Source organism: Bombina bombina, chromosome 2 (assembly GCF_027579735.1).
Source record: "Bombina bombina isolate aBomBom1 chromosome 2, aBomBom1.pri, whole genome shotgun sequence".
NCBI classification, from domain to species: domain Eukaryota; kingdom Metazoa; phylum Chordata; class Amphibia; order Anura; family Bombinatoridae; genus Bombina; species Bombina bombina.
The window spans coordinates 1269694291-1269720879 of NC_069500.1; the positions used below are offsets into that span (position 1 = coordinate 1269694291).

General features: G+C 40.7%; 1 protein-coding gene across 1 annotated transcript in view; it reads right to left on the reverse strand.

The window, feature by feature from the left end:
• Positions 1–26589, reverse strand: part of TBC1D19 (TBC1 domain family member 19) — an 885000-nt gene that overhangs the window by 292477 nt on the left and 565934 nt on the right. Inside the window, exon 12 of the mRNA XM_053704075.1 lies at positions 8252–8326. Within this exon, the coding sequence (XP_053560050.1) occupies positions 8252–8326 (75 nt within the window). The remainder of the gene's footprint in view (positions 1–8251; positions 8327–26589) is intronic.

Here is a 26589-nt window from a genome sequence, read left to right on the forward strand (position 1 = left end):
AAAAGGCACACCGGGTCTATCCCACTCCTTACTAATAATTTCTGTAAGCCTTTTAGGTATTGGAAAAACATCAGTACTCACCGGCACTGCATAGTATTTATCCAGCCTACACAATTTCTCTGGCACTGCAATTGTGTCACAGTCATTCAGAGCAGCTAATACCTCCCCAAGCAATACACGGAGGTTCTCAAGCTTAAATTTAAAATTAGAAATTTTAGAATCAGGTCTCCCAGAGTCAGAGATGTCACCCACAGACTGAAGCTCTCCGTCCTCAGGTTCTGCATATTGTGACGCAGTATCAGACATGGCTCTTACAGCATCTACGCGCTCTGTATCTCGTCTAACCCCAGAGCTATCGCGCTTGCCTCTCAATTCAGGCAATCTGGCTAATACCTCTGACAGGGTATTATTCATGATTGCAGCCATGTCCTGCAAAGTAATCGCTATGGGCGTCCCTGATGTACTTGGCGCCATATTAGCGTGCGTCCCTTGAGCGGGAGGCAAAGGGTCCGACACGTGGGGAGAGTTAGTCGCATAACTTCCCCCTCGACAGACCCCTCTGGTGACAATTCTTTTATAGATAAAGACTGATCTTTACTGTTTAAGGTGAAATCAATACATTTAGTACACATTCTCCTATGGGGCTCCACCATGGCTTTTAAACATAATGAACAAGTAGTTTCCTCTGTGTCAGACATGTTTGTACAGACTAGCAATGAGACTAACAAGCTTGGAAAACACTTTAAACCAAGTTAACAAGCAATATAAAAAACGTTACTGCGCCTTTAAGAAAAACAAATTGACAAAATTTGAAATAACAGTGAAAAAAGGCAGTTACATTAACAAAATTTTTACAGTGTATGTAACAAATTAGCAGAGCATTGCACCCACTTGCAAATGGATGATTAACCCCTTAATACCAAAAACGGAATAATAAATGACAAAAACGTTTTTAAAACCAGTCACAACAACTGCCACAGGTCTACTGTGGTTGTTACCCTCCTCAAACACGACTTTTGAAGCCTTTTGAGCCCTTCAGAGATGTCCTGTATCATGCAGAAGGAAGCTGAGTGTCTCTGTCTGTAATTTTAGTTGCGCATAAAAGCGCTAAAATAGGCCCCTCCCACTCATATTACAACAGTGGAAAGCCTCAGGAAACTGTTTCTAGGCAAAAATCAAGCCAGCCATGTAGAAAAAACTAGGCCCCAATAAGTTTTATCACCAAACATATATAAAAACGATTAACATGCCAGCAAACGTTTTATATTATACTTTTAGAAGATTATGTATCTCTGTTAATAAGCCAGATACCAGTCGCTATTAAATCACTGCATTTAGGCTTAACTTACATTAATCCGGTATCAGCAGCATTTTCTAGCAAATTCCATCCCTATAAAAATGTTAACTGCACATACCTTATTGCAGGAAACCCTGCACGCCATTCCCCCTCTGAAGTTACCTCACTCCTCAGAATATGTGAGAACGGCAGTGGATCTTAGTTACTTCTGCTAAGATCATAGAAATCGCAGGCAGATTCTTCTTCTAAATACTGCCTGAGATAAAATAGTACAACTCTGGTACCATTTAAAAATAACAAACTTTTGATTGAAGAAAGTAACTAACTATAAAACACCACTCTCCTCTTACTACCTCCATCTTTGTTGAGAGTTGCAAGAGAATGACTGGATATGGCAGTGAGGGGAGGAGCTATATAGCAGCTCTGCTGTGGGTGATCCTCTTGCAACTTCCTGTTGGGAAGGAGAATATCCCACAAGTAATGGATGATCCGTGGACTGGATACACTTAACAAGAGAAAATGTGGTTATTTTCAAGGGTGGTGATTCTTTTCAATACCCACAGTATATATTTATATGTGTGCATGTGTGTGTATATATATATATATATATATATATATTATAGAATAAATAGACGGTGGCCCAGCACTCCTTCCACACAGGTGTAGTCACTGCCTGGGTGCTATCCTCAAGTTAATACTTAAGGTCGTGTTGATGTTAGAGGGCACTCACAGGACTTGTTATAAAGCAAATAACTATGCAACTTTATTTCCAAATTAGTTTCACATTAATAAAATGTAGACGTTTCGACCCATATGTGGGCCTTCTTCAAGACAATTATCATCTGGAAAAAAAATACAGTATATGCAGATACAATCTAAGTTGAAAATATACTATATCAAGCACTAAACATAAATTGACAATGAATTACAACAGTGACAACCCTTCATCATAGAAAACATCAAGAAAATAGCATACTAGCTCAATGCTGAGTTCACCTTATTAAAAGGAAAAGAAAAATATCAAATCTCTCTCACATAGTAACCACATAACCACCTATTGTTTACTACATACAGAATGTATAGGCCACAGCTACCATAGTCAGATAATGGTGTAAACGCAATAAGTATATTTACATACCCATCTATGAGGAAACCAGTATGCCCCAAACAAAGGAGATCACAACATTCAAGATGGAAAATCAATATTGAGTGCACAGGCCTGCAGAGCAGAAACCCCAATACTATACAATCCACAGTTAACATATACAAGACAAGAGTAGGTACCGTTCACACACCCAGATGTCATATACAGCAAACTTTCAATACCCAATAGTTGGACACACTGATAACAATTCAAAAAATGACACTACTCTCTAGAAGTACATATGCATGTACACCAACATGTGGCAATATACCCCCGTGTAGCTAATAGAGAATGTAAACATATGCCGATACCATAGATACCCCACAGGTCACCATACACTGATCCAGGACTGTGACGACCAAGGTTAACCAACCCTGCGCCTGTCACTTGTTTGGCCCAAAAAGGGTTATCAGACCTCTTCTACTGTCACTAATATGTCACAATCTAGCCACACCAGGCAAGCTTGTGATTTAGTTCAGTGGGTGCAAGGGTTAACAACACTCTCTAGTCTGTTCTAGACTTAAAATAAATGCCCAAAACTCCCTTTAATGCCACCCACACTAAACTAACTATGCTGCCACCACTTGTGATTTATTAAAGGGAAAATCCTAAGGAAAAACCCAGACTTACACATAAACTCTCAGAATACAATTAAGCAGAAAATAACCTAAAATATACAGTTCTAATACTCCAGTCCTTTCAGTAATGTGGTTCAATTATTAGACAAAGGCCAAAGCTTAATAAAGGAATTATTTATTATGCCAAAAATATTATACACAATGCATTATTAATAAAAAGTTGTTACAAATAAAATTACACACAGCAAACAGGTTAAAATAAAAAGAAGAAAATAGACACCATATACTGTACTAGTCTTTGGAATCTTTTACAAGAGAGATGGCATGAAGCCATTGGGTCCTTACTCTGTGTTGTCACAGCCTCCCTTATAAGAATGACACTTTCATTGTTAAAACACAGGACCCTTATACCTTTTTTCAATAGCTCAGGTTGCCTTTTCAGGGGCTGGCTGGGAAACCCCCTATATTTTACAACAGTCAATAAACTTTAAGTACCTTTAGCTGACTTTAGAGAACACAATATAATTTTCTGCTAGATACATCAATTTTCATATAGACAGACAGGCAATCTCTTACTTGCATTGTGAGAAACAGTTTGATACCAAATATGACATGGTTGTCATATTTACCTTCATCTAATGTCATAACATGTTTTAACCACATATCTACCTTATACCCATGTCGCTTTATTGACCTTATCAGTTTCTGTGAGGAGGCACTGTTCTGTGTCTCTAAAAATCGACACTTTTACGGCCTGAATGCACCAATGCCTATATGATAACATTTATTCAAGTGGAACTCTGAAACAATTTATAATGGGGTCTGGTTTTACCACACAAAAAACAAACATAAACACAGGACACAGTTCTCTTTGAAAAAAACAAATCTTTTTTTTTAGCTCGCAGGCTAAAGAGAATTAACCCCTTAGCAGCTAAATCATGAGGTATTCGTGACAAGGACTAGCCAAATATTCAACATAACTCTGGCAGAGATAAGTAGTAAACATAGCCATAACAATAAACCACTTACTGTTTTACTCCATGCAACGGCGTTCAATGCCGGACTTCCAGTGAAGATATCGGAGATACCGGAAGCAATGTGTGCAGCCTATAAATGAGGAAATCACAGTAAAAACTAGCTAATCCTCAGGGTGCATTCAAGCACACCCACAAACACGGAAGCCATGTGTGCACGCCACCCGCACAGTCTCCCTGGTGAAGCGATCACCATATAATGCACACGTATAGACAAATAAACTATGAAAAATAAATATAAGTGCACGCCATGGTCAATCACAGAGGGCTGCAAAAGCAAGACCACAACACAAAAACCAATACACTTTAACTGTCACCATTTACGTGACAAAAGCTACACAATGTCACAATAGTAACTTGTCGCACTAGACATCTAGAGCCTAACTGGCGTCTCTACAATTGCCTACAACAAACAAAGCATCAAATAACAAGTCTCATAATGTAATGCTTTATCCTCCGGTTAACCCTAACAATGCTAATGGCAAGAGAATGCCGAAGCACAGGCTGAGCAACAGCACAAGAGTGGAGTGCCATACTCACATCCACAAACCCTCGTATAGAGTCCCATATAACCTCATGCTATGGGCATACCACTATAAACAAGGTCAGAAATTAATCCAAATGGACATAGATTCCTCCCTCCAGCCACCAGCGCTAGCCATCCCCGGCAACCTCACCAGGAGGTGGCCGCACTGAATGTCAAAAACAGAGCCCTAAATCACATAGTAAATATATTCTTGCTGTTCAAACCAACCCAAACCAAGACCAAAGCGTACATGCAACCTTATAATATAGCCAAGTCACAAAGAAAGCCACCCAGTGCTGGCATAGGGTGGGGACATATGTATACCATACAATAATAGTATGTTAGAGCAAGGGCACATAAATGAGTGGTCCCTAATGGCATAGTATCAACCCAGAGCATGTATATAAAAAAAGAACATGACAAAACAAATATTAGCAGAGATAGTGCACTAACCGGGACCATATCAAATGCTCAAAGGTGGTACTATTAGACAGGACAGATACAGAAGGAACAGCGGGACACCCAGAGAGGTAGGAGACTAAAGAAACACATAATAAATGCTTATAACTGGATATTCAAAATAACATCATATGCTCAAACTTCAAAAAAATGGAGCATAGTCAATGCTAGCCAACTGGAGTGTGTTCAGCCTATGAATCCATTGCGCTTCACACTTCAATAATTCCCGGTTCCTATCACCGCCTCGTTTTAAGGGGGCCACTCTGTCAATCAGCAAGGCTCTGAGCGATGAAATGGGGTGTCGTTGTTCTACAAAGTGCCTTGCCACAGGATGGTCCGATTGTCCCTCCTTGAGGGCAATTCTAATTGCACTCTTGTGATTAGCAAGACTCTCACGAAAAGTAGTACTGGTCTTGCCAATGTAATAACGACCACATGGGCAGGACAGAAAATATATCACAAAGTCCGAGGTACAAGTAAGCCGGTGTCTAATCCAATAAGTCTTGGTTGTTAACTGTGGATCGTATAATAGTGGGTTTCTACTCTGCAGGCCTGTGCACTCAATATTGATTTTCCATCTTGAATGCTGTGATCTCCTTTGTTTGGGGCATACTGGTTTCCTCATAGATGGGTATGTAAATATACTTATTGCGTATACACCATTATCTTACTATGGTAGCTGTGGCCTATACATTCTGTATGTAGTAAACAATAGGTGGTTATGTGGTTACCATGTGAGAGAGATTTGATCTTTTCCTTGACTTTTAATACGGTGAGCTCAGCATTGAGCTAGTGTGCTATTTTCTTGATGTTTTCTATGCTGAAGGGTTGTCACTGTTGTAATTAATTGTCAATTTATGTTTAGTGTTTGATATAGTATATTGTCAACTTAGATTATATCTGAATATTCTGTATTTTTTTTTCAGATGATAATAGTCTTGAAGAAGGCCCACATATGGATTGAAACGTCGACATTTTATTAATGTGAAAGTAATTTGGAAATAAAGTTGCATAGTTATTTGCTTTATAACAAGTTCTGTGAGTGCCCTCCAACATCAACATGACTATATATATATATATATATATATATATATATATATATATACACACAGACATATATACATACAGGCGTAGCTCGGAGATATTGTGGGTTTGGTTCCAGACCACCACAATAAAGCGAATATAGCAATAAATTGAGTTACACTATTTGTTTTGTTTCCCAGTTCATATAAAAGTTATATTTACACTATACTGTAGTCTATTAAGTGTGCAATGGAATTATATAAAAAAAACAATGTACATAACTTAAAGTGAATGTAAATTTTGATGCTAAAGTGCCCGGTTTTTAAAAATTTGATTAAAAACAGGAGCACTTTAATTCATCAAAATTTACATTTCACTCCTGTTGTGAAAAAAACTTACCTTTTAAACTTGACAGCAGCTCCAGCTTTCTCCGGTTGTCGCAAGCCATTTCTGATGTCAGAAATGATGGATAGGTCATCTTACATTCACGGCTCCCCCCCCCCCCCCCCCCCGGCGGAATCAGTGTCTGATTCAACGCTGTTATTGGAGGAAGCTGGATTCCTCATTTTAGACCCAGGAAGAGGCTTTGCAAAGGGTGGAGGAGGTTGGAGCTATTGTCGAGATTAAAAGGTAAGTTTATTTTCACAACAGGAGTGAAATGTAAATTTTGATGAATTAAAGTGCCCCTGTTTTTAATCGAATTTTTAAAAACCGGGCACTTTAGCATCAACATTTACATTCACTTTAATTAAAAAATGTGTTATTGCTAAAAATGCTAACCAACATCTGAGCCTCCAGTAAGTCATAATCTTTTTGCCAGTGTTATATATATATATATATATATATATATATATATGTGTGTGTGTGTGTGTCTCACTGTGTATATATGTGTACTTATGTGTTTATAAGTGTATATATGTTGGACAAATGGCAATGACAGACTCACTTGACACAAGGTTGCCACAATCCTTAAATTTCGAAGAAGAGCAATATCTTCAAAGCACAATAAAGCACAATAAAACAAGGTATGCCTATATATACATACACACACACACACATACAGAGCCCCATTGTAAAATGAAACAAGGTGGTTTTAGCTTTCTTTTGACCTGAACTAATATATATTAGGTGTGCAATAGCTTAACACTAGCACAGCACAGCACAGCACAGTATTCAATTAAAACTGTACAGTACCTCTAAAATAGTGATAATTACTGTAGTAAAATTTGCCAGACTGCAACACTGAGACACAGAGTTTACTGAAATGCTGTAAACAGACCAAACTGTGTATAACAAAATAGTGCAAGTCGCCTTTCTCACAATCTCACGATGAGTAGAGCACTGTTTGCACTGTTTCAAAATCATTGGAGGTTGAACAACTCCATATTAGCGCTGTATTAGTGAAGCACTGTAAAGTGAGGTATACCTGTATGTATGTATGTATGTATATATATATATATATATATATATATATATATACACACACACACGTGTGTGTGTGTGTATGCATGTATGCATATACATCTTATCTTCTGCTTTAAAGATGCAGTATATCACAGGATTATACACCAGTGTTACAGTATCTGTTGTCATAATGTAGATCATTGGCTTTCAACAATAAAAAATTAAGAGGGGCATTTTATAATATAAACCAATTTATCACAGAATTAAATATATCAATTCTAGTCTCCTTAACAATATATATTATCCAGTCAAATGTTAATTACAAAAAGAAAATATATATGCGTGACTTAACTCTTATTCCTTAAACAACAAAAAGATAATAAAATGAAATTAAGTCTAATAAATTTACAATAGTAATACCATATTCAAATATAATCACAATCTTTCTTTATAAAACATTTTAATACACTATTCATACATTTTAAACAAATTACACTTTGAAGAAATCATAGACCATTGTAATATATTATTATTTCTATTTTATTACAAATTGACATACCAATTAATAAATATTACATAAAGCATTATGATTTCGGATGAAACAAAAATTCCATTGTGAAAGCAAATGGTTATAAAAAAATAATAATTTGGCTATGAACTTAAATGGATCAAATTTATGCACTGAGATTATATATGATTTGGCAAAATCTATAAACATAAAACTAACTAGTAAATTTCAAATGATTTCTAAACATTTAAATTAATTAAAGAAAGAAAATTACTCACCTTATAAATCAGACTGTCAGATAAAAGATCATGCTGAATTACATTTGATTTAAGTTGTTCATAGTACAACATGTCCTAAAAAAACATAAAAGTACAGAAAACTTGTAATTTAGATTAAAATTACAAACACAAAATAAACCTGCAAGATTATCAAATTGTGTGATGGCACATTAGGTGAATAATGCAAAATTAACAAATAATGGTTACATACTTGGGGCCTAATGATTAGCTCTCCACTCAGGTGAGATGATCTAATATGATCATCCAGCACTGCAAGATTCCTAGTTAAATTCTTAACCCCTTAACGACCAAGGACGTACGCCACACGTCCTCAAAAAAAATGCAGTTAATGACCGAGGACGTGTGGCGTACGTCCTTGGTCTGGAAAGCAGCTGGAAGCGATCCTGCTCGCTTCCAGCTGCTTTCCGGTTATTGCAGTGATGCCTCGATATGGAGGCATCCTGCAATAACCCCACTTGGCCATCCGATGCAGAAAGAGCCACTCTGTGGCCCTCTCTGCACCGGACATCGATGGCCGGTATCGTTGGTGGGTGGGAGCTTACGTGGGAGGCGGGTGGGCGGCCATCGGTGCTCTATGTGGAGTGGAGGGGGGCGGGATCGGGGGCGGGAGCTACGGGGGCGCGCACGGGAGTTGAAAAGTTGAAAAAAGAAACACTAAAATGCAATCTAAGGGTCCTGGAAGGGGTTGGGGGTTGGTCTCGGTGGGGGGGGAAAGCTACACTACAGAAAAGGGAATTTAAAAAAAAAAAGGCACATTTTGTTACAAAACTGGGTACTGGCAGACAGCTGCCAGTACCCAAGATGGCGCCCATTATTGCAGAGGGGAAGGGTTAGAGAGCAGTTTGGTGGGGGATCAGTGAGGTTGGGGTCTAAGGGGGGATCCTACACATCAGCATATGTAAATATGCTTTTGTTTTTTTAAAAAAAAGGGCCAAATACCTTTTATTTTAGTACTGGCAGAGTTTCTGCCAGTACTTTAGATGGCGGGGACAATTGTGGGGTGGGGGAGGGAAGAGAGCTGTTTGGGAGGGATCAGGGGGTCTGATGTTTCAGGTGGGAGGCTGAGCTCTACACTAAAGCTAAAATTAACCCTGCAAGCTCCCTACAAGCTACATAATTAACCCCTTCACTGCTAGCCATAATACACGTGTGATGCGCAGCGGCATTTAGAGGTCTTCTAATTAACAAAAAGCAATGCCAAAGCCATATATGTCTGCTATTTCTGAACAAAGGGGATCCCAGAGAAGCATTTACAACCATTTGTGCCATAATTGCAGAAGCTGTTTGTAAATAATTTCAGTGAGAAACCTAAAATTGAGAAAAAATTAAAGTTTTTTTTAATTTGATCGCATTTAGCGGTGAAATGGTGGCATGAAATATACCAAAATTGGCCTAGATCAATACTTGGGGTTGTCTACTACACTACACTAAAGCTAAAACTACCCCAAAAAGCTCCCTACATGCTCCCTAATTAACCCCTTCACTGCTGGGCATAATACACGTGTGGTGCGCAGTGGCATTTAGCGGCCTTCTAATTACCAAAAAGCAACACCAAAGTCATATATGTCTGCTATTTCTGAACAAAGGGGATCCCAGAGAAGAATTTACAACCATTTATGCCATAATTGCACAAGCTGTTTGTAAATAATTTAAGTTAGAAACCAAAAGTTTGTGAAAAAATTTGTGAAAAGTGAACGATTTTTTCTATTTGATTGCATTTGGCGGTGAAATGGTGGCATGAAATATACCAAAATGGGCCTAGATCAATACTTTGGGTTGTCTACTAAAAAAAAATATATACATGTCAATGGATATTCAGAGATTCCTGAAAGATATCAGTGCTCTAATGTAACTATCGCTAATTTTGAAAAGAAATGGTTTGGAAATAGCAAAGTGCTACTTGTATTTATGGCCCTATAGTTTACAAAAAAAGCAAAGAACATGTAAACATTGGGTATTTCTAAACTCAGGACAAAATTTAGAAACTATTTAGCATGGGTGTTTTTTGGTGGTTGTAGATGTGTAACAGATTTTGGGGGTCAAAGTTAGAAAAAGTGTGTTTTTTTCCATTTTTTCCTCATATTTTATAATTTTTTTTATAGTAAATTATAAGATATGATGAAAATAATGGTATCTTTAGAAAGTCCATTTAATGGCGAGAAAAACGGTATATAATATGTGTGGGTACAGTAAATGAGTAAGAGAAAAATTACAGCTAAACACAAACACCTCAAAAATGTAAAAATAGCCTTGGTCCCAAACGGACAGAAAATGGAAAAGTGCTGTGGTCATTAAGGGGTTAAAAGGCAGATTGTGCTATACTTCTCTGCTGCATTTCTGTATGTGGAGAGACGAGCCAAGTGCAGTATAGCATGACAATTCTGCTACATTTACACCACTATGTGTTTTGTATTTTATATTACCTTACACTTCAGATTAAGTTGTATTACATTTAAACTTTGCACCTTCTATTTTGCATACAGAAGTGCATTTAGTACTGTGATTTTACAAATCCTAATTATGCTTTCACAGTTTCTGTGTAACTTTAACAAATTAGGATCATACTTTATATATTTATGTGTAAATGTTACAAATTACATTGCACTTTTTATTTCTTCTATTTAATATAAAGCTGAAAACTGACAGCTTTACCGCTAGATTTAGAGTTCTGCGGCCAAAGGTGTGCGTTAGCTACGCGTGCTTTTTTTCTCCCGCACCTTTTAAATACCGCTGGTATTTAGAGTTCACAGAAGGGTTGCGTTAGGCTCCAAAAAGGGAGTGTAGAGCATATTTACCGCCACTGCAACTCTAAATACCAGCGGTGCTTACGGACGCGGCCAGCTTCAAAAACGTGCTCGTGCACGATTCCCCCATAGGAAACAATGGGGCAGTTTGAGCTGGAAAAAAAACCTAACACCTGCAAAAAAGCAGCGTTCAGCTCCTAACGCGGCCCCATTGTTTCCTATGGGGAAACACTCCCTAAATCTGCACCTAACACCCTGACATGTACCCCGAGTCTAAACACCTCTAACCTTACACTTATTAACCCCTAATCTGCCGCCCCCGCTATCGCTGACCCCTGCATATTTTTTTTTAACACCTAATCTGCTGCTCCGTACACCGCCGCCACCTACGTTATCCCTATGTACCCCTAATCTGCTGCCCCTAACACCGCCGACCCCTATATTATATTTATTAACCCCTAATCTGCCGCCCACAACGTCGCCGCCACCTACCTACACTTATTAACCCCTAATCTGCCGACCGGACCTCACCGCTACTATAATAAAGTTATTAACCCCTAATCCGCCTCACTCCTTCCTCAATAACCCTATAATAAATAGTATTAACCCCTAATCTGCCCTCCCTAACATCACCGACACCTAACTTCAAGTATTAACCCCTAATCTGCCGACCGGACCTCGCCGCTACTCTAATAAATGTATTAACCCCTAAAGCTAAGTCTAACTCTAACCCTAACAGCCCCCTAAGTTAAATATAATTTTTATCTAACAAAATAAATTATTTCTTATTAAATAAATTAATCCTATTTAAAGCTAAATACTTACCTGTACAATAAACCCTAATATAGCTACAATATAAATTATAATTATATTGTAGCTATTTTAGGATTAATATTTATTTTACAGGCAACTTTGTATTTATTTTAACTAGGTACAATAGCTATTAAATAGTTAATAACTATTTAATAGCTACCTAGTTAAAATAATTACAAAATTACCTGTAAAATAAATCCTAACCTAAATTACAATTAAACCTAACACTACACTATCAATAAATTAATTAAATAAAATACCGACCGCTGCTTCATAACCCTGTCCGCCTGCTCTGAGCAGGCGGACAGGAATCGCCGGAAATTGACAGCTCCCTGCTGGCGGCCGATTGGCCGCGAGTCAGCAGGGGGCGGCGTTGCACCAGCAGCTCTTGTGAGCTGCTGGTGCAATGTTAAATGCGGAGAGCGTATTGCTCTTCGCATTTAGCGAGGTCTTGCGGACCTGATCCGCAGTGTCGGATCAGGTCCGCAAGCCCTTTGATAAATGGGCCCCAAGGTGTAATCAATGAGAATGTGTACTCACATTTGGTAAGAGCACCCTTATGTGATTTTACCCAAATTGAGTACCCATTCTCATTAATTACACCTTTTGTCTTCTGAGAGACTGACTGATATACACATGAGGTGCCCCTCTGTCTTTTTACTATCTAGATTTGGGTCATTTGGAGGGTGAAGAGGAGAGCAGCTGTCTGTTACAGCAAAGGATTTTTATGATACCTGAGTATCAGGACTTTATTTTATGTTATTCTTTTGTTTTTGTGCTATTTGCATTTTGTTTATTTGGTATATGACCCATTATTATTGAAGGTTTCAGAGACCAATCATTTTTGTGTGGGAGCGCCCCCTAAAAGCTCTAGGTAGCGTTTTTGTTCTATTATGAAAAACAGCCTTATCCTAATCAGAAAAGGAGGTTTGCACAACAAACTCAATGGGGTATATTTCATTGTGTTGCAGCATCGAACATAAGCTTTCACTGCTTTCAGACTCCCATTGATTTCTATGGCATCCACAGCATCCAGGGTGGCGGATTGAAAACCAGGTACGCTGGGTTGGAAAAGACGCAAAAAAGTTTGAGAACTGGGAAAAAGTGTCAGATAGAACCAAATGTGTATTCAGAACATCTGTAATGACGTAAGCATAGATCTGCGTCGGATTGAGATCGCTGGTTCGTATATTATGTCACGAATTTCAACATTTGCCGGTCTTGAGGCTTTGATAACTAGGTCAGATCAATCTCGTAACAATTACGATGAGGAATGCCGGCGTATTTTAGGTTGACAGCTTGATAGATAGGCCTCTTTATGATAAATACATATGGTAAGAGGCTTCCTAGCCTATGTCAATAACCTAGTAAAAAAAACTTTGAGACAAAACTAATCGTTCAATTGCATGGCATCAAATTCATAGTTTTGAGATCTTGATAAAGGAAAGGACATTGATAGAGAAGATCCCATGCAGGGTGGGCCAAAGGACTTCTGAATTATATCCACAAACCAAATCCTGCAAGGCCACGCCAGAAAATTGGAATTGGTGAGGCTTGCTCATGCTTGGTTCTGGCTATCACTCATCCAAGGACCTAAGTACTTTATGATTTAAGCGAGGCATCAGATCTGGTTGAAAATTTCCTGATTTAGAGACTATTCAGCAGGGTGAAAAGACTGGTGACTAAATAAGCCTGCCTCCCAATTGTTCACAACAAAATGTGGATGGCAGAAATCCTGCAATAATGGCATTCAGCCAAGCTGATGATGCTGCACAATTCCCTTATTGCTAAGGAACTGCACGTTCCTCCATGATGATTGACATAGGCCACTGCTGTGACATTGTCTGACTGGAATTGTAGAAAAGATTCCTAACTAAGGTTGGGACAACTCTGGAGAGCTCTGAAGAGTGCACAGAGTTCCATAATATTTGCCTCCTGAGGAGATCAAACTCCCACACATTCTCTGTGCCCCCCAAACTGCACCCCAACCTAATAGACTGGCATCTAAAGAAAGGAGGCCCCTTTAACCAAGGAATGATGAGTCTGCCACCAAGTTAGTGACTGCTTTATCCAGTGATCAACAGGATCTTCTGATACAGAGTCTTGTAATCCCATTCCATTGATAGAGCATCATGAATCTGGCAAATGGAACTCTATCATGCATTGAGCAACGGAAGGGAGATTATTTATCTGCAAAAAGGCACAGGCCTGTTGCAGTTTTAGTCTACGTTGACCTGACAGGGACAAATGCATAGTCACTAAATTGATTAAGACACACGGATCTGAGGAGTTAATTAACTTTTTGGAGATTTATTTTGCAACTGTAACTCTGCAACTGAAGTACCATCTGACTGTAAGACACAGGCAGATAAAAAGAGGGAGTCTGAACTAGAAGGTTGTCCAAGTAAGGAACTAAAGAAATTCCTTGAGTTCAAATTACAAACAGAGCTCCCAGTACTTTATTAAACAATCTGTGAGCTGTTTCCAGCCCGAAAGTGAGGACAACAAACTTAAAAACATAATTTATGCTTACCTGATAAATTTATTTCTCTTGTAGTGTATTCAGTCCACGGGTCATCCATTACTTATGGAATATATTCTCTTCCCAACAGGAAATTGCAAGAGGATCACCCAAGCAGAGCTGCTACATAGCTCCTCCCCTCACATGTCATATTCAGTCATTCGACCAAAACAAGACGAGAAAGGAGGAACCATAGGGTGCAGTGGTGACTGAAGTATTAATTAAAATTTAGATCTGCCTTAAAAAGACAGGGCGGGCCGTGGACTGAATACACTAAAAGAGAAATAAATTTATCAGGTAAGCATAAATTATGTTTTCTCTTGTTAAGTGTATTCAGTCCACGGGTCATCCATTACTTATGGGATATCAATACCAAAGCCAAGTACACGGATGATGGGAGGGATAAGGCAGGCACTTAAACGGAAGGAACCACTGTCTGTAGAACCTTTCTCCCAAAAACAGCCTCCGAAGAAGCAAAAGTGTCAAATTTGTACAATTTTGAAAAAGTGTGAAGTCGCAGCCTTGCAAATCTGTTCAACAGAGGCCTCATTCTTAAAGGCCCAGGTGGAAGCCACAGCTCTAGTGAAATGAGCTGTAATTCTTTCAGGAGGCTGCTGTCCAGCAGTCTCATAGGCTAAACGTATTATGCTACGAAGCCAAAAGGAGAGAGAGGTTGCCGAACTTTTTGACCTCTCCTCTGTCCAGAGTAAACGACAAACAGGGAAGAAGTTTGACGAAAATCTTTAGTTGCCTGAAAATAGAATTTCAGGGCACGGACTACGTCCAGATTATGCAAAAGTCGTTCCTTCCTTGAAGAAGGATTAGGACATAATGACGGAACAACAATCTCCTGATTGATATTCCTGTTAGAGACTACCTTAGGTAAAAACCCAGGTTTAGTACGCAGAACTACCTTGTCTGAATGGAAAATCAGGTAAGGAGAATCACAGTGTAAGGCAGACAATTCCGAGACTCTTCGAGCCGAGGAAATAGCCATCAAAAATAGAACTTTCCAAGATAAAAGTTTAATATCAACGGAATGAAGGGGTTCAAACGGAACTCCTTGAAGAACTTTAAGAACCAAGTTTAAGCTCCACGGAGGAGCAACAGTTTTAAACACAGGCTTAATCCTTGCTAAGGCTTGACAAAAGGCCTGGACGTCTGGAACTTCTGCCAGACGCTTGTGCAAAAGAATAGACAGAGCAGAAATATGTCCCTTTAAAGAACTAGCTGATAAGCCTTTTTCCAAGCCCTCTTGGAGAAAAGACAATATCCTCGGAATCCTAACCTTACTCCACGAGTAACTCTTGGATTCGCACCAATACAGCTATTTACGCCATATCTTATGGCAGATTTTTCTGGTAACAGGCTTTCGTGCCTGTATCAAAGTATCAATAACTGACTCGGAGAAGCCACGCTTTGATAGGATCAAGCGTTCAATCTCCACGCAGTCAGCCTCAGAGAAATTACATTTGGATGATTGAAGGGACCTTGTATTAGAAGGTCTTTCCTCAAAGGTAGAGTCCATGGAGGACAGGACGACATGACCACTAGGTCTGCATACCAGGTCCTGCATGGCCATGCAGGCGCTATCAGAATCACTGATGCTTTCTCCTGTTTAATCTTGGCAATCAGTCGAGGGAGCAGAGGAAACGGTGGAAACACATAAGCCATGTTGAAAAACCAAGGAGCTGCTAGAGCATCTATCAGCTTCGCTCCCGGGTCCCTGGACCTGGAACCGTAAAGAGGAAGTTTGGCGTTCTGGCGAGACGCCATGAGATCCAATTCTGGTTTGCCCCAACGAAGGACCAATTGAGCAAATACCTCCGGATGGAGTTCCCACTCCCCCGGATGAAAAGTCTGACGACTTAGAAAGTTCGCCTCCCAGTTTTCCACTCCTGGGATGTGGATCGCTGACAAGTGGCAAGAATGAGACTCTTCCCAGCGAATTATCTTTGAGACTTCCAACATCGCTAGGGAGCTCCTGGTTCCCCCTTGATGGTTGATATAAGCCACAGTCGTGATGTTGTCCGACTGAAATCTGATGAACCTCAGTGTTGTTAGCTGAGGCCAAGCTAGAAGAGCGTTGAATATTGCCCTTAGCTCCAGAATATTTATTGGGAGGAGTTTCTCCTCCTGAGTCCAGGATCCCTGAGCCTTCAGGGAATTCCAGACTGCGCCCCAGCCTAGGTGGCTGGCATCTGTTGTTACAATCGTCCAATCTGGCCTTCGAAAGGTCATGCCCCTGGACAGATGGACCCGAGATAACCACCAGAGAAGAGAATCTCTGGTCTCTTGATCCAGATTTAGTAGAGGGGACAAATCTGAGTAATCCCCATTCCACTGACTTAGCATGCACAATTGCAGCGGTCTGAGATGCAGGCGCGCAAATGGCACTATGTCCATTGCCGCTACCATTAAGCCGATTACTTCCATGCACTGAGCCACTGACGGGCGTGGAATGGAATGAAGGACCCGGCAAGCATTTAAGAGTTTTGATAACCTGGCCTCCGTCAGGTAAATTTTCATTTTTACAGAATCTATTAGAGTCCCTAGGAAGGAGACTCTTGTGAGTGGTGATAGAGAACTCTTTTCCACGTTCACCTTCCACCCATGCGACCTTAGAAATGCCAGAACTATCTCTGTATGAGACTTGGCAATTTGCAAGCTTGTCGCCTGTATCAGGATGTCGTCTAGATACGGAGCCACCGCTATGCCTCGCGGTCTTAGAACCGCCAGAAGAGAGCCCAGCACCTTTGTAAAGATTCTCAGGGCCGTAGCCAACCCGAAGGGAAGAGCTACAAACTGGTAATGCCTGTCTAGGAAGGCAAATCTTAGGAACCGATGATGATCTTTGTGAATCGGTATGTGAAGGTAGGCATCCTTTAAATCCACCGTGGTCATGTATTGACCCTCTTGGATCGTGGGTAGGATTGTCCGAACAGTTTCCATTTTGAATGATGGAACTCTTAGGAATTTGTTTAAAATCTTTAGGTCCAAAATTGGCCTGAAGGTACCCTCTTTCTTGGGAACCACGAACAGATTTGAATAAAATCCCTGTCCTTGTTCCGTCCGCGGAACTGGGTGGATCACTCCCATTACTAGGAGGTCTTGTACGCAACATAGGAATGCCTCTTTCTTTATCTGGTTTTCTGATAACCTTGAAAGATGAAATCTCCCTAGAGGAGGAGAAGCCTTGAAGTCCAGAAGATATCCCTGAGATATGATCTCCAACGCCCAGGGATCCTGGACATCTCTTGCCCACGCCTGGGTGAAGAGAGAAAGTCTGCCCCCCACTAGATCCGTTTCCGGATAAGGGGCCATCCCTTCATGCTGTCTTAGGGGCAGTAGCAGGTTTTCTGGCCTGCTTGCCCTTGTTCCAGGACTGGTTGGTTATCCAGGCCTGTCTGTAACGAGCAACGGTTCCTTCCTGTTTTGGGGCGGAGGAAGTTGACGTTGCTCCTGCCTTGAAGTTTCGAAAGGCACGAAAATTAGACTGTTTGGCCTTTGATTTGGCCTTGTCCTGAGGAAGGGTATGACCCTTACCTCCCGTAATGTCAGCGATAATTTCTTTCAAGCCGGGCCCGAATAAGGTTTGCCCCTTGAAAGGAATATTAAGTAATTTAGATTTAGAAGTCACATCAGCTGTCCAGGATTTAAGCCATAACGCTCTGCGCGCTTGAATGTCAAAACCGGAATTCTTAGCCGTTAGTTTAGTTAAATGTACAATGGCATCAGAAACAAATGCATTAGCTAGCTTAAGGGCTTTAAGCTTGTCCATAATTTCATCCAATGGGGCTCTTCTAGAGACTCAAACCAAAATGCCGCAGCAGCAGTGACAGGCGCAATGCATGCAAGGGGCTGTAAGATAAAACCTTGTTGAACAAACATTTTCTTAAGGTAACCTTCCAATTTTTTATCCATTGGATCTGAAAAGGCACAACTATCTTCCACCGGGATAGTGGTACGCTTAGCTAAAGTAGAAACTGCTCCCTCCACCTTAGGGACCGTCTGCCATAAGTCCCGTGTAGTGGCGTCTATTGGAAACATTTTTCTAAATATAGGAGGTGGGGAAAAGGGCACACCAGGTCTATCCCACTCCTTGCTAATAATTTCTGTAAGCCTTTTGGGTATAGGAAAAACGTCGGTACACACCGGTACTGCATAGTATCTATCCAGCCTACATAATTTCTCTGGAATCGCAACTGTGTTACAGTCATTCAGAGCCGCTAAAACCTCCCCTAACAATACACGGAGGTTCTCAAGCTTAAATTTAAAATTAGAGATCTCTGAATCCGGTTTCCCTGGATCAGATCCGTCACATACAGAATGAAGCTCTCCGTCCTCATGTTCTGCAAACTGTGACGCAGTATCGGACATGGCTCTTGTAGCACCAGCGCGCTCTATTCTTACCCCAGAGCAATCGCGCTTGCCTCTTAATTCTGGCAATTTAGATAATACTTCTGTCAGGGTATTATTCATAATATTAGCCATGTCTTGTAAGGTGATTTGTATGGCCGTCCCTGATGCACTTGGCGCCACAATATCACGCGCCTCCTGAGCGGGAGGCGAAGGTACTGACACGTGAGAAGAGTTAGTCGGCATAACTTCCCCCTCGTTGTCTGGTGATAATTCCTTTATAGATAAAGACTGACCTTTATTATTTAAAGTGAAATCAATACACTTAGTACACATGTTTCTGTGGGGCTCCACAGTGGCCTTTAAACATAGTGAACAAACAGATTCATCTCTGTCAGACATGTTTAAACAGACTAGCAATAAGACTAGCAGACTTGGAAAACACTGTAAATAATTTTACAAGTAATAAAGAAAAACGCTACTGTGCCTTTAAGAAGCACAGAAAACTGTCACAGTTGAAAAAACAATGAACCAAATCAGTTATAGCAAACAAATTTACACAGTAAATGTATTAAGTTAGCAGAGTATTGCACCCACTTGCAAATGGATGATTAACCCCTTAAAACCCAAACGGTTTTTATAAGCAAAAAAACGTTTTTTAATACAGTCAAAAAACCACTGTCACAGGTCTGCTGTGACTGATTACCTCCCTCAAAATGACTTTTGAAGTCCCTTAAGCTGTCTGGAGACGACCCGGGTCAAGCAGAAGGAAGCAGGAAGATAGAGCCTGAATTTTTACTGCGTCAAAAGAGCGCTAAAATAGGCCCCTCCTACTCAATATTACAATATTGGGAGTTTCAGTTAACTGTTTCTATGCAGAAATTGTCAGCCATGTGGAAAAATTTTATGCCCCAACAAGTTTTATCACCAATGTACCTCACAAAACGATTAAACATGCCAGCAAAATCGTTTAAAACATCCTTTTTTAAGGAGCATGTATCTCTATTGATAAGCCTGATACCAGTCTTCCTACTGCATTTAAGGCTTATAACATCACTTCAGTATTAATAGCATTTTCTCAGTCAAATTCCATTCCTTAGAAAATTACTTTACTGTATATATTTAAACCAGCCTGCTAACAGTCGCTCTCACTGTATTAAAGGCTTTTACTTACATTACATCGGTATCAGCAGTATTTTCTTAGTCAATTCCATTCCTTAGAAAAATAATTTACTGCACATACCTCGTTTGCATGGTTCCCCGCACGCTATTCCCTTTCTGAAAGTTACCCCACTCCTCAGAATATGCGAGAACAGCCAGTGGATCTTAGTTACTGCCGCTAAGATCATAGAAAACGCAGGCAGATTCTTCTTCCAAATACTGCCTGAGAATAAACAACACACTCCGGTGTCATTTTAAAATAACAAACTTTTGATTTAAGAAATAAACTAAGTATAAAACACCACAGACCTCTCACAACGTCCTATCTATTAAGTTGCAAGAGAATGACTGAATATGACATGTGAGGGGAGGAGCTATGTAGCAGCTCTGCTTGGGTGATCCTCTTGCAATTTCCTGTTGGAAAGAGAATATATTCCATAAGTAATGGATGACCCGTGGACTGAATACACTTAACAAGAGAAATGCTTGTCCAAAAAAACCCAAAAAACAATATTAGGAACTTGACATAGGGATATGTAAGAAAAGCATCTTTTACGTCTATTGTAGAAATACATTGACCATCCTGCACTAAAGGAATTAAAGTTTAAATTGTCTCAATCTTCAAAGTAGGAACTTTCAGGAATTTGTTCAATATTATGAGATCCAAAACAGCCCGAAAAGCACTTTTTGTTTTTCAGTACTTTAAAGATATATGAATAACACCCCTGGTTTAATTCTGAAGTTGGAACTGGAGCAACCACTCCCATTAATTCCAGATCTTTTATACAAAGGGACATGAAAATGAAAAAACATAATTGAAGCTTACCTGATAAATTAATTTAGATAGGTATAGATAAGACAGAGATAGGAAAGGAATAGGATGTCAGAAAGAAAAAATCAACACCATGAAGGAAATTAATGTATCAGGTAAGCATAAAAAATAAATTATGCTTACCTGATAATTTCATTTCCATCGTGGGGAGGAGAGTCCACTGCTTCATTCATCACTTGTGGGAATTAAGAACCTGGCCACCAGAAGGCAAAGACACCCAAGCCAAATGCTTAAATACCTCCCCCACTTCCCTCATCCCCCAGTCATTCTGCCAATGGAACAATATCAGGGTATAAATGGTGCCGGAAGAACAAAAAATAAATTTAGGTCCGCCCACCGGAGAACGGACGGGTGCAGTGGACTCTCCTCCCCACAATGGAAATGAAATTATTAGGTAAGCATAATTTATGTTTTCCATCTAAAGGGGAGGAGAGTCCACTGCTTCATTCATCACTTGTGGGAACAAATACCCAAGCTCTAGAGGACAATGAATGAAGAAAACGGGAGGGTAAAAGAGGCGGACCCTATACTGAGGACACCACAGCCTGCAGTACCTTTCTCACAAAAGCTGCTTCCGCCGAAGCAAAACGGAGCCCTCTGCAAGACCTTAAGCACCAAGTTTAAACTCCAGGGAGGAGTCGGATTCCTGAAAACCGGTCTAATCCTAACCAGAGTCTGAACAAAGGACTGAATGTCAGAAAGCTCCACAAGATTCTTATGCAACAGTACCGATGAAGCCAAGATCTGTCCCCTTAGGGAACTGGCGGCAAGACCCTTATCCAGACCATCCTGGAGAAAAAGGCCAAAATCCTGGATACCTTGACCTTATGCCATGGGTACCCTCGGTCCTCACACCAGGACAAGTAGGTCCTCCACACCTTGTGGTAGATGCGATTAGTGACCGGCTTCCTGGCCTGGACTAGAGTGTCTATCACTCTCTCTGAAAAACCTCTTTTGGCTAAGACTAAGCGTTCAACCTCCACGCAGTCAGCATCAGAGAATCGAGATTTTGATGTAGAAAATGACCTTGAACCAACAGATCCTTGTGACAAGGTAACTTCCACGGCGGATATGACGACATCACAATAGATCGGCAAACAACGTCCTCCATGGCCACGACGGAGCAATCAGAATAGCCGAAGCTTGCTCTTGCTTGATGTGGGCCACTTCTCGAGGTAGAAGAGGCAACAGTGGAAATATGTAGATTAGGTTGAAGTCCCAGGGTACCGCCAAGGCGTCTATCAGTTGTGCCTGGGGATCCCTGGACCGCGACCCGTATCTGGGTAGCTTGCAATTGAGTCTGGACGCCATGAGATCTATTTCCGGCATCCCCCATCTGCTGCAGATCTCCGCAAACATCTTGGGGTGGAGAGACCATTCCAATGGATGAAACGTCTGTCTGCTCAGAAAATCCGCTTCCCTGTTGTCCACACCCAGAATGTGGATTGCTGAAAGCAAACAATTGTGACTCTCTGCCCAATTCAGAATCTGAGATACTTCCCTCATTGCTAGGGAGCTTCTCGCCCCCCCTGGGGGTTTATGTAAGCCACCGAGGTGATGTTGTCTGATTGGAATCTGATGAATTGGGATGACCCCAAAGGGGGCCAAGCCTTCAGAGCATTAATTATCGCTCGAAGTTCCAGAATATTTATAGGTAGACTCAATTCCTCACGAGTCCATCTGCCTTGTGCCTTTCTGGCACCCCAAACAGCTCCCCATCCTGATAGACTTGCATCCGTCCAATCTCCCAGGATGGTCTCAGAAAGGAAGTCCCCAGGGACAACTGGCCCGGTCGGGTCCACCAAGACAGGGACTCCCTCACCGGTCTGTCCAGAGATATCTGTTGGGACAAATCTGAATGATCGCCGTTCCATTGTCTCAACATGCACAGCTGCAGAGGTCTGAGATGAAACCTGGCGAATGGAATGACATCTATGCTGGATACCATGAGCTCGATTACCTCCATACACAGATGTCCTGGAGGATGTCTGCAGGGCTAGACAGTTGGACGCAAGCTTGCAATATCTCTGGTCTGTCAGAAATATCTTCATCGCAGAAGAATCTAGTTTTGTACCCAGGAACTCCACCCTGTTGCTGGGGCCCAATGAACTCTTTCCCTTGTTTATCTTCCACCCGTGGGATCGAAGTAGAAGGAGAGTTCTCGAATGATCCTTCTCCCAACTGTAGGACGGAGCCTGGACCAGGATATTGTCCAGATACAGAGCCACTGCAATCCCTCTGGCTCTCGCTACTGCGAGAAAAGTTCCCAGAACCTTTGTAAAGACTCTTGGGGCCATCACCAGACCAAAAGGAAGGGCCACAAACTGGAAGTGCTGGTCCAGGAAGGCGAACCTTAGACATTTGAAGTGATCCTTGTGGATTGGAACATGAAGGTAAGCATTCTTCAGGTCTATAGTTGTCATGAATTGCCCCTCCTGAACCAGAGGCGAAATTGACATGATTGTCTCCATCTTGAATGATGGGACTGCCAAAAACTTGTTTAGGGCCTTTAGGTCTAAAATTGGACGAACCGTGCCCTCCTTCTTTGGGACCACGAAAAGGTTTGAATAATACCTCTTTCTGCCGGAGGAACTGGGACGATTACCCCAAGAGATGAGAGATCCCTCATACATCCCAGGAAGGTGTCTCTCTTTTTTGGTTTGACAGGAGGAACCTGCCTCTGGGCGGATACTATTTGAAACCTATCCTGTACCCCTGGGCGACGACCTACAGGACCCAAGGGTCTGTAACATCTCCCCTCCAGGCCCCCACAAAAAGAAATAGTCTGCCCCCCTACTTGGTCCAAGGAAGACAAACCATCTCAAATGCAAGAAAATATACCCCCTCCCCCCCCCAAAAAAAAAATGGACATCTGAACTAGATTTGCATACCAAATACTGAAAGACCAAATAGGAGCAAATAGAATCACAAATGCTCCCCCCAGACTAATTAGGCAACCACCCTGGAAATGAACCAGATGTGGAAAAAAACATAAGTTAGTTGAAATGACCAAGAAACTTACTAAGCAACCACAAACACTGCTTGAGGATCCATGGGCCTCACACAGTACCTGAAAAGTTAGATCATGAAACAAAAGACCTTCAGATCTATCTCTGGGAGACCCCAAAAATGCAAACATTTCAGAGATGGTAGACTTGATTAAATCTTGCACAACAAGAGCACAGTCTGTAGAAATCCCCTGTAAAGATCAATCAGAAGAAGTAGTGCTACCCAAAGAAGCAGCACTAGGTTGGTCTGAATGCATTAACACATTTAAACATGAGTCACATAAATAAGCTGGAGGAGATTCCTCAGCCTTAAAACAATAAACACAATTAAAAGGAATACTCCAGAATTGTTATTGTTTTAAAAGATAGATAATCCATTTATTACCCATTCCCCAGTTTAGCATAAGCAACACAGTTATATTAAAGGGACATTAAACCCTAAAAAATTCTTTCAGGATCAGATAGAAAATATAATTTTAAACAACATTCCAATTTACTTATACACCCTGTTCCAAATTATTATGCAAATTCTATTTCAGTGTCACAATGATTAAATATCTTTTTTTTCCGTTTAACTCATGGATGGCATTGTGTCTCAGGGCTCTTTTGATCACTGAAAACAATGTCGGACACCTATGATAATTAGATTGCCAGGTGAGCCCAATTAAAGGAAAAACTACTAAAGGAGGGTGTTCCACATTATTAAGCAGAGCACCATTTTCAAGCAATATGAGGAAAAAAATGATTTCTCTGCTGCCGAAAAGAGTGAAATAGTTCAATGCCTTGGACGAGGTATGAAAACATTAGATATTTCACGAAAACTTAAGCGTGATCATCGCACTATTAAGAGATTTGTTGCTGATTCAGAGCACAGACGGGTTTGTGCAGAAAAAGGCACATTGAGGAAGATTTCTGCCAGATCCATGCATCGGATCAAGAGAGCAGATTCTAAAATACCATTACATAGCAGCAAACAGATATTTGAAGCTGCTGGTGCCTCTGGAGTCCCACGGACATCAAGGTGTAGAGTCCCCCAGAGTCTTGCAACTGTACATAAACCTTCCATTCGGCCACCACTAACCAATGCTCACAAGCAGAAACGGCTGCATTGGGCAGAAAAATACATGAAGACTAATTTTCAAACAGTCCTGTTCACTGATGAGTGCCGTGCAACCCTGGATGGTCCAGATGGATGGAGTAGTGGATGGTTGGTGGATGGCCACCCTGTTACAACAAGGCTGCGACGTCAGCAAGGCGGTGGTGGAGTCATGTTTTGGGCCAGAATCATGGGAAGAGAGCTAGTCGGCCCCTTTAGGGTCCCCGAAGGTGGAAATATGACCTCTGCAAAGTATGTGGAGTTCCTGACTGACCACTTCCTTTCCTGGCACAGAAGGAAGAACTATGCTTTCCTTAATAAAATCATCTTCATGCATGACAATGCACCATCTCATGCTGCAAAGCATACCTCTGCATCAATGGCTGCTATGCGGATAAAAGGAGAGAAAGTCATGGTGTGGCCTCCATCCTCCCCTGACCTCAATCCTATTGAGAACCTTTGGCGCATCCTCAAGCAAAAGATCTATGAGGGTGGGTGGCAGTTTACATCCAAACAGCAGCTCTGGGGGGCTATTCTGACATCTTGCAAACAAATTCAAGCAGAAACTGTCCAAAAACTCACAAGTTCAATTGATGCAAGACTTGTGAAGCTGCTATCAAATAAGGGGTCCTATGTTAAACTGTAACGTGACCTGTTAAAATGTTTAAAAAGTTAAAATGCTGTTCAAAGTTTGATTGAAATAGCTTTTGATTTCAGTAAATATGCTGCAAACACAACAAATGACAATTTTCAGTTCTTTACAACCTATAAAGTGTTTTGAAACTTACTGTGCGTAATAATTTGGAACAGTGCATTGTAAGTTTTTTATTTATGTCCCTTTAATACACTTTACATCGCTGTGATAATCGTGTATCTAAGCCTCTGCAGACTGCTCCCTTATTTCAGTTCTTTGGATAGACATGCATTTTAGCCAATCAGCACTGACTCATAAGGGAATGAGTAGAAGGTTATTTATATTGCACACATGAACTAGTGCTGTCCTGCTGTGAAAAACTGTCAAAATGCACTGAGATAAATAGCGGCCTTCAAAGGGTTAGAAATTAGCAAATGAGCCTACATAGGTTTAGCTTTCAACAAAAAATCCAAAGAGCACTAAGCAAATGTTATGATAAAAGTAAACTGGAAAGTTGTTTAAAATTGCATTCCCTGTCTGGATCATGAAAGTTTAATTTTGACTAGACTGTCCCTTTAACATTAATAAGAAAGTGTTCAGAGGACTTAGTTTCTAAGGTAGATTTAGGATTATAATTAAAATGCTTTATTATAGTATTTAATGACAATAAGTAGAAAACCCCCCAATTATATACCCACAAAAAAGTTCTAGAGGAAAGGAAAAACATACCCCCTCCTAAAGAAGCTTAAAATCTCACTAGGCCAAGGTGCGCACTAAGCCGAAAAAATAAAGAAGAAGAGAAGTAGATTTCACACCCGAAGCCTGGTTATTGCTCAACTGAGTAGGAGGACTCAAAACTATACTGATTTTAAGAAGGATAACGTATCACAACTTGACATACACATACTAAAGAGCATACGTGTGCTAACCCTACATGCGCAGACCCGAAAGCCGAAGCAGGGGAAAAAACAAGAGCACTAAACCCGAGAGCTTACATGCGCTATGCTGACGTGCAGTAAAAAAATCATACTGAATCCTGCAAGACAAAAATTCAACACATTCAATTTTTTTTAAAGGACAATAACAGTAACTATATAGCTTGACCTTTCTACCCCTTTAATAAATGTTTTTTTCATGATTTAATTCTAT